The sequence below is a fragment of the Salvelinus sp. IW2-2015 genome, linkage group LG27 (assembly GCF_002910315.2).
Source record: "Salvelinus sp. IW2-2015 linkage group LG27, ASM291031v2, whole genome shotgun sequence".
Classification (NCBI taxonomy): Eukaryota; Metazoa; Chordata; class Actinopteri; order Salmoniformes; family Salmonidae; genus Salvelinus; species Salvelinus sp. IW2-2015.
The window spans coordinates 23006342-23021774 of NC_036867.1; the positions used below are offsets into that span (position 1 = coordinate 23006342).

General features: G+C 41.4%; 1 protein-coding gene across 1 annotated transcript in view; it reads left to right on the forward strand.

Annotated features, from left to right (window-relative positions):
• Positions 1-8612, forward strand: part of LOC111953148 (cadherin-18) — a 212952-nt gene extending 204340 nt beyond the window's left edge. The window contains exons 11-12 of the mRNA XM_023972228.2: positions 4209-4463; positions 7807-8612. Coding sequence (XP_023827996.1) covers positions 4209-4463; positions 7807-8324 — 773 coding nt within the window. The 3' untranslated portion in view covers positions 8325-8612. The remainder of the gene's footprint in view (positions 1-4208; positions 4464-7806) is intronic.
• The last annotated feature ends 6821 nt before the right edge of the window (positions 8613-15433 follow it).

Consider the following 15433-nt stretch of genomic DNA (forward strand, 5'->3'; position numbering starts at 1 on the left):
CGTGCCATTGGAACACAGGAGTGATAGTTCCTGATAATGGGCTTCTGTACTCCTATGTAGATATTCCATTTTAAAAAATCTGCAGTTTCCAGCTACAATAGTCATTTACAACATTAACAATGTCTACACTGTATTTCTGATCAATTTGATGTTATTTTAATGGACAATAAAATGTGCTTTTCTTTAAATAACAAGGACATTTCTAAGTGACCCCAAACTTTTGAATGGTTGTGTATGTATATATATTATTTTTACTCTGACATTACTCGTCCTAATATTTCTTAATTCTGTACTTTGATGTGTGTGCATTGTTGTGTATTGTTAGATATTACTACACTGTTGGAGCTAGGAACACAAGCAGTTCACTACACTCACAATAAAATGTTCTATGTATGGAACCAATAAATCAAATGTGTTTGATTACAGTACTAATTCTAGCTACTAGTGAGAAAGCTGCCAGTTGATGTGTGTTTCATCAATGTTGAAAGAAAGCCCCAGAGCACAAATTTGACATTTTAGAATGTAGAGGGATTCCAAATTCCAGGACTCTTGTTTAGCTGGTGGTCTTCACTATTAACCCCCCCCCAAAAAAAAAAACATCTGCAAAGCCTCTCTTAACTCTATTAATTGATAACTTCACACAAAAAAAGTGATGTCTCTATCTGTTTGTTTGGTAATGCTCTAGCAGAGGAATTGTCTCTGATGTAAAAATGAAGCCAGTGAGTTGTTTGTACTTGTGCTTAACTAACCCAGGGCTGGGGGAATCCCCAAAGGTACACAGTAGTCTTGCATCCTCAAAAAACACAAAGAAACAGAAACACACACACACTGACACAGAAACAAAAACACACACACAAAAATACTCACAAACACTCCCAGCGGTGCCCTGTTATATAATGGGGAGCCTAGCATATGAAAAATGAAGTTGCTACCGTAGAACCAACCTTAATTCATAGTCAATAGTCCTAGCTACTGAGAGTACAAAACCTTACGAACACCTTCCTAATATTGAGTTGCACCCCATTTTGCCCCTCAGAACAGCCTCAATCCGTTGGGCATGGACTACACGGTGTCGAAAGCTTTCCACAGGGATGCTGGTCCATGTTGACTACAATGCATCCCACAGTTGTGTCAAAGTTGGCTGGATGTCCTTTGGGTGGTGGACCATTCTTGATCCACATGGGAAACTGTTGCGCGTGAAAAACCCAGCAGGCCGTGTTGCAGCTCTAGAAACACTGAAATCGGTACGCCTGGCACCTACTACCAGACCCCGTTCAACTTCTGGCTTGCCCATTCAAACTCTGAATGGAAAACATACACAATCCATGTCTCAATTGTCTTCAGGCTTAAAATTATTTTTTACCTGTCTCCTCTCCTTCAGCTACACTGCTTGAAGTGGATTTAACAGGTGACATCAATAAGGGATCATATCTTTCACCTGGATTCACCTGGTCAGTCTAAGTCATGGAAAGAGCAGGTGTTCCTAATGTTTTGTACACTGTGTCTAGTTGTAGCTATAGCTATATACCTGTAGGTCTTCCTATATGATTGATAGTCATTGGAACCCTCATTATTGTTGAATTTACATTGCAGCTAGACAGGATATGCTGTATAATACTAAACAAGGTTTATTTTAATAAATGTGAAATTATTTTAAAACGCATATTTTTTTCTGGTTACCCAGACAGAGCACAGAATCCCTTTCTGGTCTCTTGTTAATTTGTGGCACGTATGGTATGACGTGCCAGAGTATGACGTGCCTTCTCTCTCTCTCTCTCTCTCCTCCTCTCTCTCTCTCTCCTCTCCCTCTCTCGTCTCCTCTCTCTCCTCATCTCTCTCTCTCTCTTCCTCTCTCGTTCTCTCTCTCTCTCTCTCTCTCTCTCTCTCTCTCTCTCTCTCTCTCTCTCTCTCTCTCTCTCTCTCTCTCCTCTCTCTCTCGCTCTCTCCCTCTCTCTCTCTTCTCTTCTCTCTCTCTCTCTCTCTCTCTCTCTCTCTCTCTCCTCTCTTCGTCTCTCTCTCCTCTCTCTCCTCTCTCTCTCTCTCTCTCTCTCTCTCTCCTCTCTCATCTCTTCTCCTCTCTCTCGTCTCTCTCTCTCTCTCTCTCTCTCTCTCTCTCTCTCTCTCTCTCTCTCTCTCTCTCCTCTCTCTCGCTTCTCTCTCGCTCTCTCTCTCTCTCTCTCTCTCTTCCTCTCTCTCTGCTCTCATCTCTCTCTCTCTCTCTCTCTCCTCTGCTCTCCTCTCTCTCTCTCGCTACTTCTCTCTCTCTCTCTCTCTCACACACACACACTTCAGAGAGATGACAGAGTTGAATGTGATATAAATAATGACTATGATGTCCTTGCCCACAGACTCAACTCTAATATGATATTGCCATGTCATAGTTGACACAGAGACGGACAGTCTTGTCCTCTCTATTCCACACCAGAATGCTATAATATAGTCTATATTACAATGGATCTGGGCTTCAGATATGAAAGCAATGATAATGAATACTAAACATCTGTCTCCTACCCTCGTTCTTTTGTCTCTCCCGGTTTCTTGGAGGTTGGAGTGGGAGTTGGTGGAGGCCTCGGTAGCACTAGTTTGGTATTTACTACTTTACACTACAGTGCTGTCTGTGGAGGACAGGTTTTTACAGTGACGAGCTAGTTTAAAACCTTTCTCCCTATGGGCCCTGGAAAAATGTAGAGCACTAAAGATGGAATAGGGTGCCGTTTGGCACGTAACCAGTGCTTCTCACAACATCCACTGGATTACCTTCATTTATTTCCCTTTTTTCCTCTCTCACCTTTTTTAGTAGTGTGTCCTCATGGATGTTGAAGGTGAACTGCTCATTTGCTGCTGCTTGATTTATTGTAATGACTCAGAGAGAAAAAAGACAGTACAGGGTCGCAATTCAACGGCTCAGACATGAGATGCATTAAGTAGGGACCTCAGAAAATCGCGGATTATAAAGGGTAAACCAGCCAAGTCCGGGATACTGACGCCTCACTCCCAGACAAGCTAAACACCTTTTTTACCCACTTTGAGAAAAGCAACACAGGGCCGCCAACGTGTGCCCCCGCTGCTCATGAGGACTGCGGGCTCCCAATCTCTGTAGCTAACGTGAGTAAAACCTTCAAGCGTGTTAACCGGTGCGTCGATTACAGCTCAGCTTTTAACACCATAGTGCCCTCCAAGCTTGTCACTAAGCTCAGGACCTTGGGTATGAACACTTCCCTTTGCAACTGGATCCTAGATTTCCTGACGGGCCAACCCCAGGTTGAGGGTAGGCATCAACACTTCCGCCCAGCTGATCCTCAACAATAGGACCCCCCAGGGGTGTGTGCTCAGCCCCTTCCTGTACTCCCTGTTCACCCATTACTGCATGGCCATGCACGACTCCAACTCAACCATCAAGGTTGCTTACGACAGTGGTAGGCCTGATTACCAACAACGACGAGACAGCCTACAGGGAGGAGGATAGAGGCCTCGACAGAGTGGTAATAGATTGTTGGATACAGTGAATTATAAGTGCAATAATCTGTCTGTAAACAATTGTTGGAAAAATTACTTGTGTAATGCACAAAGTAGATGTCCTAACCGACTTGCCAAAACTGTAGTTTGTTAATAGCAATACATTTGTTGAGTGGTTGAAAAACAAGTTTTAACGACTCCAACCTAAGTGTATGTAAACTTCCGACTTCAACTGTATACTGGTGGACATTCGTAGTTTATATTGTGTAAAAAAAAAAAAAAAAAAAAACATTTTAATTGCTTGACATTTGACTGCATTGATAGGTGATAGCAACATAAGCATATCGCTGCACCGCTATAACACCTGCTAAACTGTGTACGCAACCAATACATTTTGATTTGATTTGTTAAGAACTACCTCTGGGGAAAAAACAAAAAAAACAAACAGAGATCAAGACAACAGATGGAAAGAGAGACATTTACCAGCTTGAGAGAGAGATGAAGCCTGTATGTGTATATCCTGGAATGGAAGCATTTGTATTTCAAAGTGAAAGTGCATTTGCTCAATATCTCCATTAAAAAATCCATCTGTGGGAGTGGGTTCGAGTGGAGCGCTCTAGACAGAATACCCCCTAATGGGAAGTGTGGCCTGGGAAGCTACTATTCCTGAATGAGTCCTCTGCTCTCCGCCAACATGGCTAATTTGCACTAATGAATGCATTCTCTTTCGTTCTCTCTCTCTCCATTTTCAGACAACACAGCGAGCATCATCACACGGCGGAGGCAGTTCAGTCGGCTCGTCCAGGAGCTATACGAGCTCCCCATAGTGGTGTGGGACGGTGGGGAGCCAGCGCTGAGTGGCACTAGCACACTGACCCTGCGGGTGTGCCCGTGCCAGCGCAACGGGAGGGTGCAGACGTGCCAGGATGAGAGGGGCCTCCTCTCCTCGGCAGGCCTCAGCACGGGGGCCCTGATCGCCATCCTGCTGTGCATCGTCATCCTGCTGGGTAGGTGTTGACTGGGTCTGGGCCTGGGTAACAGCAAGTCTAGGGGCATGGTGGAGGGTATGGGCCGCATGGGTGGCATCACACCTGAGGGGCATAGCGGTGAGGATGGGTGCATGCCTTGGGGGCATCATGCCTTAGGGCACGGTAGTAGAACACCTGGGGGGCATCTTGTCTGAGGGGCATGGTGGTGGAGGGTATGGGCGTTACAACGCCTAGAGGCATGGTGAAGGGTAGGGAGGAGAGCAGCAGGAGGGGGTGGATACTTTAAAAGGGATGAATGGAAGGGTGAGGAAGGACACAGGTGGGTTGTAGAATGAGGGAGGATAGGGAGAAGGTCAGGATGATGGAGAAGTAGAGAACAGAGAGTGAGTGAGATTGTGCCAGATGGGTAGATGGATGTGTGAAGAAAGATGGACTGAGAGGAGAATAGAAGGTAAAGGAAAGGACAAGGATACTTGGGAGAAAGGTTTATAAAGAGGGATAGAGCTGTGTTAAACCTATCCAGAAATGTTTTTCTGCGCTGTATTTACTACTTTAGGAAAGACACACTATTTAAGTTAAAGATAGAATCCGCAGTAGGGAAAACAGRGCCACTGTCCTTCCTACAGACGTTGTTATTGTATTTGTTTTGTAAACTAAAGGGAGGTGAGGAGCGTTGGCCAACGTGGTGAGAAAATGTGCAGTCCATATTGTACTGTTTGCGTGTGCAATGATATCAGAGTAAAAAGAAAATGAAGGGCAGTAACTTCTTTGTTGTGGATTATTACAAAGGAGGTGGACGTTTCAACATTAAAGGGGAACTCCACTCAAAAATCATATTTTTGTATTTTTTTCATTAGTCCACTGTTGATACAATCCCATTATGTTTTACATGTCAGCAGTCAAGTCTTCAACATATTGGACKTTCAAGAAGCAACGTGTCACCGGCTCCATCATCATGATGATACAAAACACTTTGCTTTTTGAAAGTCAAATATCTTCCAAACTTGACTGGTGACATGCAAAACATGTATTGACTGTATCAACACCGGACTAATGAAGAAATTACCGAAATATAGTTTTGGAGTTCCCATTTAAGGATTCCAGCTTTAAATGAATGTGTTGTATAGTAAATGCTTTATAATACGAGATCAAATAGAATTCATCAAAGTTCCCACAGAAAACAACTAACAACTTTCCCTTTTCAGCAAAGGGGTTACAACACTACCACCACTGCCAAATACCAACAAAGAGTCTCTCTAGCAAACAGAACAGCAGTAGGACAGGGGAGAGAGCGTGTATAATTAACAGAATCTTCCATCTCCCACTCACCCCTTCTCCCTTGATTGTCCGTGGACATCGGTGCGTGAAGGTGATGCATATTCATATCAGCAGTCTCAGCACGGCATTGCCAGAGTCTGAGGCTCACAGCAACTAAAGGCCATCATCACTGTTTGGAGTGAATGCATGAGCGAGAGACTGCACCTGCATGACTAATCATCAGCAGGAGAGCGATTGATGGAGGGAGGGACAGAGAGAGTGACAGGGAGAGTGATAGAGAGAGAAGGCTTATCGAGTTACTAGTTGAGGAAGATGGAGATTAGGTGGGGAAGGGAGTGTTAGTGTGAGACAAAGCTGTTTCATGCCTGAACACGGGCGTGAGAGAGACAGACATACAGAGAGACAGAAAAAGAGAGTGGTAAAAAGACAGAGAAAGGAAGGGAGAGAGGGTGATGTATAGATGCTATAGAAACACAACAGGGTGAGACTTTTTTTTGCAAGAGAACACAACACACAACACACACACACACACACACAAAAAGACAACAGTGCTAATTCATCAGAGATGAGAAAGCTCTCACTTCCCATGTGTTAAAATGTGTGTCATCCTAAAATAGGGTGCCTAAAATATTGACACTGGTAGGCTGCTAACTAGCTGCCATATGTGTGTCTGATGTTAAATAGTTAATAGCTATTAACACCTGTAGGAGAAGTTAAATAGTGTTGTGATACAAAGATTTCCCCTTTTGATGCTCTCAGCATGACTGTTTCACAGGGATGGAAAGGAGAACTCTATTGGTCTGCCAATGCAGCAGGATGATGTCATTTTACTGATTATACTGAGGCTGCATCCCAAATGGCACCCTATTTCTTTCATACTGTAGTGCACTGCTTTTGACCAGAGCCATATTGGTTCTAGTCAATAGRGCTCTGTTTTATAGAGCGATTTGAGACGCAGGTGAGAGTTTACTTGCTTGGTCATTTCACTGAATGACCGTTTTATTAACATCATTATTAATGCAGAAACCATAACCCCGTTAACTCCAGTACAAGTTCATGATACAGTAGTTCTACTTCAGCAAATGAAGTATTCTCCTCGAGTTCATTTGCGAGTAAGATACACTATTATGCGCATCATCTTCAGATGTTGTGGATGTAGCCTAGCTACACACATCACTGCTGCTATAGGGGTAATAAGGTTAATTTGAAGGACACTTCATGTCCCACATGTCCCTATTCCCTACATAGTGCACTACATTTGACTAGAACTATATGGACCCAGGTCAAAAGAAGTGCACTATATAGGGAAAAGGGTGCCATTTCGAATATAGGCTCTGAAACATTCACCATTTTTTTTATAATAATGCATATTCATTCCGGATTCTTCATCAGAGCACAGGAGCTAGATGCGTGTTACAGAGTGTAAATCAATAATACACATTAGCCGTCACTGGTATTAGCTGTAATGACGCTCTCAATGCAAGCTGCTATGAGAATCTTCTCATTATAGACTGCGCATCTCTGGAACAGATTTAACAGGAACGCTCAGCCAAAATACAATAACAACAACACCATCTCCACTCCATTTTATGATATTGACTGAGGTACTTTAACTATACAGTAAGTATCTGAATCCGAAATGCCACCCTGTTCCCTTTATAGTGCACAACTTTTGACCAGAGCCCTATGGGCCCTGGTTAAAAGTAGTGCACTATATAGGGAATAGGATGCAATTTGAGCGGAAAACAGAGCTTTAATTTTTCTAGCTGTTTACGACCCATAACATGTTAATTTATTATGAATTAATAACCAACATTGTGACACCGCATGCAGAGCATGGCATTAGCATTGCCATCAGACTTGGATATTGTAGTGAACCTCTACTGATAAGATGTGGTGTTGTGAAACCAACCGTTTTGTTGTTTCCATTACTGTTGTTGTTTCCATTACTGTTGTTGTTGGCATGGTGTTTTTGCTTGTCACTCTCTTCTGCAGCAATCGTAGTTCTCTTCACCGCTTTGTTGTTGGCGTTGTTTCTATTACTGTTGATGTTGAGACGACGTCTCTCCTTGTCTTCCTCCAGCGATCGTGGTTCTGTTCATCACCCTGCGACGGAGCAAGAAGGAGCCCCTCATCATCTCCGAGGAGGACGTCCGCGAGAATGTGGTAACATACGACGATGAGGGGGGCGGCGAGGAGGACACTGAGGCCTTCGACATCATCACCCTACGGAACCCCGCCGCCGCTGAGGAGCTCAAGTTCAGACGGGACATCCGGCCGGAGGCGGCTCGACAACGCGGGCAAAACCGWGGCCGCCACAGTCCCCCGGAGCTGAACCAGGTGGATGTGCAGGAGTTTATTAAACAAAGACTGGTGGAGGCGGACATGGACACTAGCGGGCCTCCATATGACTCCATCCAGACCTACGCATACGAGGGTCAAATGTCTCCYACAGGTTCCATCAGCTCTCTGGACTCCCCGGGAACACACTCAGAACAGGATTATAACTACCTGGACGACTGGGGGCCTGAGTTTCAGAAACTGGCAGAACTCTACGAGGAGGATAGGGATGTAGCAGTTGCGGTGACAGTGGCGACTTAGCCTGTCAACGTCGGTCACACCGTCTGTGAAACCAAAACCTTTCTCTCTCTGTCCTCCTCCTCGACTTGTTTTAAAACGATAAAATAGAAATGCTTTTGAACTCGTTCCAGCTGATCTACTTTTACTGTTGAATTGCAGACTGCCCCTTTTTTCAGTTTTCCATTTGGAACGTGGGTCTAATATGCGGATGGATTGATTTTGGGGTGGAACAATATTTAGGATAACGGAAAAAGGAAAATATTTTTCCTGTTGTATATTTTTTATTGCTCAATAAAGTCCTTAATTCCATATGAGTGGATATATGTGAAACGGATTGTCAAAWTTTTTTTTCAGGAGATTTTAAAGGTCATCTTAGAACAGACATCATTATGCAAAGATTTATGCATTTAATGCACATGAAAAGTTATACTGAACCATCACTTTCACTTTCAGGTTTATCTATTCTAAACAATCATTACAGCTGGTCATGTGTGACACCACACAAAAACAATTCAATTGACACTAAGGCTTTCTTAATTTTACAACATAGATAGCAACAATTCTTCTTAAAATGTATATTGATAGCAAAACCGACACTAACTGGGCTTTTAATTTTATACCAGTATGTACAACTGTCTGCCGCGATAAGATAAAGGTCAAGTATCATACTATACCTTGCATTAGAGAGTCATGACATTCGTGTTAAGAAAATAAAATACTATTCTGAAAAATTACATCAGAGGAGAATCAAGGATATTGCATTACGGTAGTTTATCATGGTCCATAAAACACGGTCCCTATAGACCATGAACCTTCGTCCCAAATGGCTCCCTAAGCCTAGTACACTACTTTTGGCCAGAGCCCTATGGGGCCTGGTTAAAAATAGTGCACTGTATAGGGAATATAGTGCCATTTGGGATGCACATATTTCCCTGAGCCTCCTTTTTGTATTTAAATGCTCAGGCTGATTGCGTGTTGATACAAATTGAAGTACAGTATATTTACATACAAAGCCCAGATTGGTAGATAGAACTTTTAGACTCTAGAGGAGGGTACATTTGCAAATAAATGATGACTGGTCATTGGTCAGAATATCGAGATCAGATTGTGATGTCATGATCTGGGCCAAAAACTCCATCCCACCTGAACAGGCTGAAATTCCAGGCTTTTTTTTCAAACAGCTCTTACACACAAAGGGCATTATCATAATTTTCACAATTTCAGAGTGTTATTTCAACCTCATAGTGTGTAAACATCTTCTTCTTTTTTAAGAAAAGGAAAATCAAGTTTTTTGGCTGCACTGCCCCTTTCAACATAAGCCTTGAACCTAGCCAGCTATCAGTCTCCTATGGTCTGTCTGTCATAAGTTCCTCCTGGACCTGCATGGCTGCTACTGAGACACTGACAGGGGCTGGATGAAGGGATGAGAGACTGATTAATATTTCAGTCCCTCTACTTTCTCTCTCATTCTTTCTTTTTCTCATGCTCTCTGTATTTTGCTATCTCTATCTCCCTTACAGTCTCTTTTCCCCCTCCATCTCTCTCTCTCTTTATCTCTCTTTCACCTGCTATCTCTGTTTCTTTTGTCTATTATCCTTCTCTTCTCCCAGATTCACAGGTACAGTATAAAAGAGTGAAGTGAGTCACATCTGTGTTAAAACGTTGGGATATGGATAAATGCTCTGAGTTACTGGGGCTTCGTTTGGGGCAGAGATGAGAACTGAAAGGATTTTAATCCAGCACGGGAAGATGGAGCAGAGAGTATCATTATCATTATGAGTGTGCACGTGTGTGTCTTTGCATGTCTTTATGTATGTGCATCTGTGCATTGGATCCACTTCAAATTTGATTCCCTGTCCCCCTGATTATGTCAGAGTCAATGTGTTCCAATCTCACTGGGGGGGAAAGGAAATCACTTGCCAGTTCTAATTGATGTAATTGCGCAATCAACACATTTATAAATGTGTAATAAAAAAATGCATTTAAACAGGATGCAATACATTTGACCCAGAAGGCAACGTGCTGTGTGATGTATAAACAGTGCACTGTAGTGTGTGTGTTTGTTTACATTTATGCCTAACATACAGTGCCGAGAATAAATCCAGTAGAGAAAAGAACAGTATTGTAGTTTTTACGAGGGGATATTTTTCATACTTGACTGGCATAACTAATCTCAGTAACACTMTACTTGACACCCAGTGTCATAACACGTTATGACACAGTCATAGCATAACAMAATGTCATAACAGCTGACATAACTTATCATAACCTGTCATAATAGGGCCATCAGACTGTCATGACACATACAGTATATAAAGACCTGTTGTGACATATATTGTGTTATTTTATGGTCGGTTATGACACCTATATAAGAGTGTCAAAACCTACCACACAAGACAAAACATTCCATTACACCATAGTCTACTTGTCAACAGTAAGTTTATGTTATATAACATTTTCTGAAATTGACCATATTCAATTATTGTTGTAATTGTGCACCCCAAAGCTCTGTTGCTGATGACTGGGATGAATGCAAGAGAAGATTTCAGGAGCATGACGAGACACCCTCTTTTTGACTGATGACTGATGTAAGGGCATGTACATGATAGGTCTATCTGGCTTATATGATTATTAGGGTCATAATGCTTCTTGACATTGTCAAAATGTCAATATGTTGAATAAAAAGCATGACTGTAAAGAATTCATTATAACAGCAAAATACTTATTGGCAAAATACTTAAAAAACACATTTGAATAAATGTTGGTTTTGACACTTATGTGGGTGTCATACCCATCCATTAAATAATGCAATATATGTCACAACAGGTGTAAATATATGGATCATGACAATGTTATGACCATATTATGACAAGCTATGTCAGCTGTTATGACATATTATGACATGTTATGACACTGGTTGTCAAGTAAAGTCTCACCCTAATCTCACATCAATTAGTCACATGTTTGGTAATTAGGCAAGCACAGTTCTTAAAGATTGTAGTTAGGAAACTATCTTAACAGCATGTTTAATGGATTGTAATATAACAAAGGYTTTCTTGTCGGGGGTGCCAAATTGTGCATTGAATTGTGTTTGAGTGTGCATAGGTAGGTTAATGGAAAATGTCCCTTTTTTTACATTTTGATGTCAGAAGTGATGAAATCTCTGCACACCATAGGTTTGGGTTGCACCAGCTTTCTATGAAAAGGAGTAGATTTAGTCTGTGTCACAAGTAGTACCCTATTTCCTTATGAAAGTTGTTACGTGTGTGTGCCTTCCTGACTTGTATGTGTGTGTGGGCATGTCCACACTGAGCCGAGTGGTTGTGTAATGCTTGGCCTTAAGAGTCAATACTGAGAGAACCTTTCATGGCATTTGAGGTCAGAAGCTCCCCAGAGGACCACAAACAGCCTGCCAGGCATCACGGACACAGGGTATAAATATGTGATTAAAGGAGGGCCTACCATTGCATATTCTGAATTTTCATTAGCCTTCAAAGTGTCTGAAGGTGAAATGGAAGACATCAAAGAACTAAAACCCATCTTCAAAAGCCAACCCACGACCAAACTTAAAGTAGACATAGTGTTATTTGCGCTGGAAAAAGTAATGAGTTCTGAAAAAAAAATGATGCTGACATTTCACTTCAAGAAGAAAACGGTGAAAAAGTGCCATATWGACCAGGGGTTGTGATGCCACATAGAAACAGAATGACAGATTAATTCATTGTAAATCTATGTTGCCATTCAATATTTGAGGACCAGACAGAAAATACTGGGTTAGTCAAAGGCCTTGGAACTGTAGACAGACACACAAACCCATTCATCTTCAATATTTTTCAATCACTTGGGTACAATTCTTACAAGTCTGTGGTAGATTTTCACATCTCTAAGCACAATAACTGATCAATTAGCCATTTAAAATGATAAACTTGTATTAGCTAACACAATGTGCCATTGGAACACAGGAGTGATGGTTGCTGATAATGGACCTCTGTACGCCTATGTAGATATTCCATAAAAAATCTGCTGTTTCCAGCTACAATAGTAATTTACAACATTTACAATGTCTACACTGCATTTCTGATCAATTTGATGTTATTTTAAAAGGACCAAAAAGTGTTTTTCTTTCAAAAAGAAGGACATTTCTAAGTGACCCCAAACTTTTGAACGCTAGTGTACATCTCGCTGGAGTTGGGTTGCGTCGACTGTGGGCGGAGTGTACATCCGACTACACCGAGACGCTGTCGGTAGATACAAGAAAACAGTTGGTGGTTGTGTTTGACATTTTATTTTACAGTTTTTCTCAATCGCTTTGGCTAAATTTTCAAATGAGAATATTTTTTTTTCAAAATAATAAGTTGTTCACACCAGATTTGAATTTGTCATTCATTTAACCCTCATTTTAGATGTTTTAATTAACTTTTTTACACCTGTGGTGTTCCCTGTCAAAAATGACCAGTCATTAGAAATGAATGGGTGGGACGACAATTAGTGTGTTAAATTGAGTTCAGGCACATGCCCATTCATCAGATGGACACACTTCCTCTCCCAGACCCCACATGCATGTGTGTTTGAGCACACACACATACCTCACTCCCTTCTTGGCTTCCATGGCAACCCCCATGGGAGCCTTTCCCCAATAGAATCTTTCCCCCACYGGAACCACACCTGTTGGCATTCTCACAAACAATCGCAACGTTGTTTCAATAATATATAGAACTTTTTCCACAGCTCTGGTATATCAAGCATTTTTGAGGCCTTGCTCACAATTCATTCTGTGGCAGCACAATGACAGAACAATATACTGTATGTGAGGCTCTTGATCATATCTTTGATCATGACACTGGTGAGGAGGAGAGAGGCTAGGAAACTGACAGTGAAGATGCATTAGAGGAGGAAGTGTCAGCAGTTGAAGACAACACAAAATATGATCCAGAGACAACTGATGTGGAGACAACCGAGACAACCGATGTGGAACAATCCTGTGATGAGGAAGAGGGCCCTGCTGAGGTTGTTGTTACATTCCGGTCAAAGAATTGGAATTTGTCCTGGTCTTCATCCCCACCTGAGAGGAGAGGTCGGCTGTCAGCTGAAAATGTTATCAGGATGACCCCAGAGCCAACGGGATACGCCATATCCCGGGTTGATGCCATAAAATCCTGCTTCGAACTATTCCTGATAGAGTCAATCGAAACGATAGTGAAAAACATAACCAACTTGGAGGGGAGACGCGTTTACAAAGACAACTGGAAAGAGGTAGACCGGACAGACGTCCAAGCATACGTGGGCCTCTTGAATTTGGCTGGTGTGTACAGATCCAGAAACAAATCTACCACCAGTTTATGGGATGCAGAGTCTGGTCAGGCAATTTTTCGTGCCACTATGTCTCTCCAATCATAATCCATACATTAATCCATACATTTTGCTTTTTATACTCAAAAACGAGTTGTATGAGCTCAGGTCAATGAGACCTACAGGCCATAAATAGCAAATTTACACCTAGGGTTACTATACATAACTTTAACCCATTTTATAAGAGATTCCCCAAAATTGAAATATTCTAGGCATTTATATATAAACTCCAGTCATACTTTATCAAAAGCCTTTCAAAATCAGCTATGAAAACCAGGCCTGGTGTCCCCGATATTTCATAGTGTTCTATTGTTTCCAGTACTTGTCTTATATTATCTCCAATGTATCGTCCATGTAAAAAAAAACTGTCTGATTAGGATGAATAATATCTGACAATACTTTTTTAATTCTATGCGCCAAGCATTTTGCTAGGATTTTTGCATCACAACACTAGGATTTTTGCATCACAACACTGAAGTGTAAGAGGTCTCCAATTTTTTAAATGGACTGGATCTTTATATATACCACTTGGGTCCTATTTCAGTAATAATCATATTACCATAATTTGCAAATAAATTCATTAAAAATCCTACAATGTGATTTTCTGGATTTTTTTCTCATTTTGTCTGTCATATGATGAAAATTACAGGCCTCTCTCATCTTTTTAAGTGGGAGAACWTGCACAATTGGTGGCTGACTAAATACTTTTTTGCCCCACTGTATATCTCACTAGGTCAGGGTATTTAAGTCTCCATATATCCACTAATTCCAATATATCCATGACATTCATGATTTCCTTAAGTGCCTGAGGGTGATAGTTTGTAGTGWGATTTCCTTTCCGGTCCATAGAGGTYTTTAAGACCGTATTAAAATCTCCCACCATAATAATAGAGTCTAGTGTTGCTTGTAGAGTTGATAAATTCTTATATATATTTTCAAAGAAGCTTGGATCATCATTATTCGGACCGTATAGGTTAATAAGCCATATATGTTTATTGTCCAATAACATATTTAAAATAATCCATCTACCTTGAGGATCTGTTTGGACAATTTGCACAWTTGGATCAAAATTATTGTTAATTAAAACCATCACCCCTTTTGAATTTCTTTGCCCATGGGAGAAGTATATTTCGCCCCCCCAGTTCTTTTTTCCACAAAACTTCATCTAAAACTGTTGAATGGGTTTCCTGTAAACAATATATATTATATTCCTTCTCTTTTAGCCAGGTAAATACTGATCGTCTTTTCTTATTATCTGCTAGGCCATTACAATTGTAACTGGCTATACTTATTTCACCATCTATCATAATGAGACACAACTTTCAATTATTTTTACCAAAATATATGTTTGTAAACGTACCATTAAAAAGTAACATGATGATTGAGTGTCTATATAGCTGTACCATGATATTTGCATTTCTACTAAGTAAACCTCCAATTGGTCCCTACTATTCCACCCGCTAAACGCCCTCCTCATCCCGAGTTGGGTTGTCATCCCAATGCCCGGCAGACCACCCTCGACCCCCTGTATCCCATAGCCCTGAACTGACTGGGATCCATCCTTTGAAAAGAGCACACAGTGCCATTTACCGAACTGAAGTAGATCAACTGCCAAATGCATTTCCATCGCCCTCACCTTGATTTGTATTATATATAGCTGTGAATCATCCTCTATTGTCCCTAACATCTTTTACTCCTTCGCAACAGTTGTGGGATACACACATACACCCACACACACTCAACCCTTACCCCCACACAACCATAAGCTCACTTTCTCAACA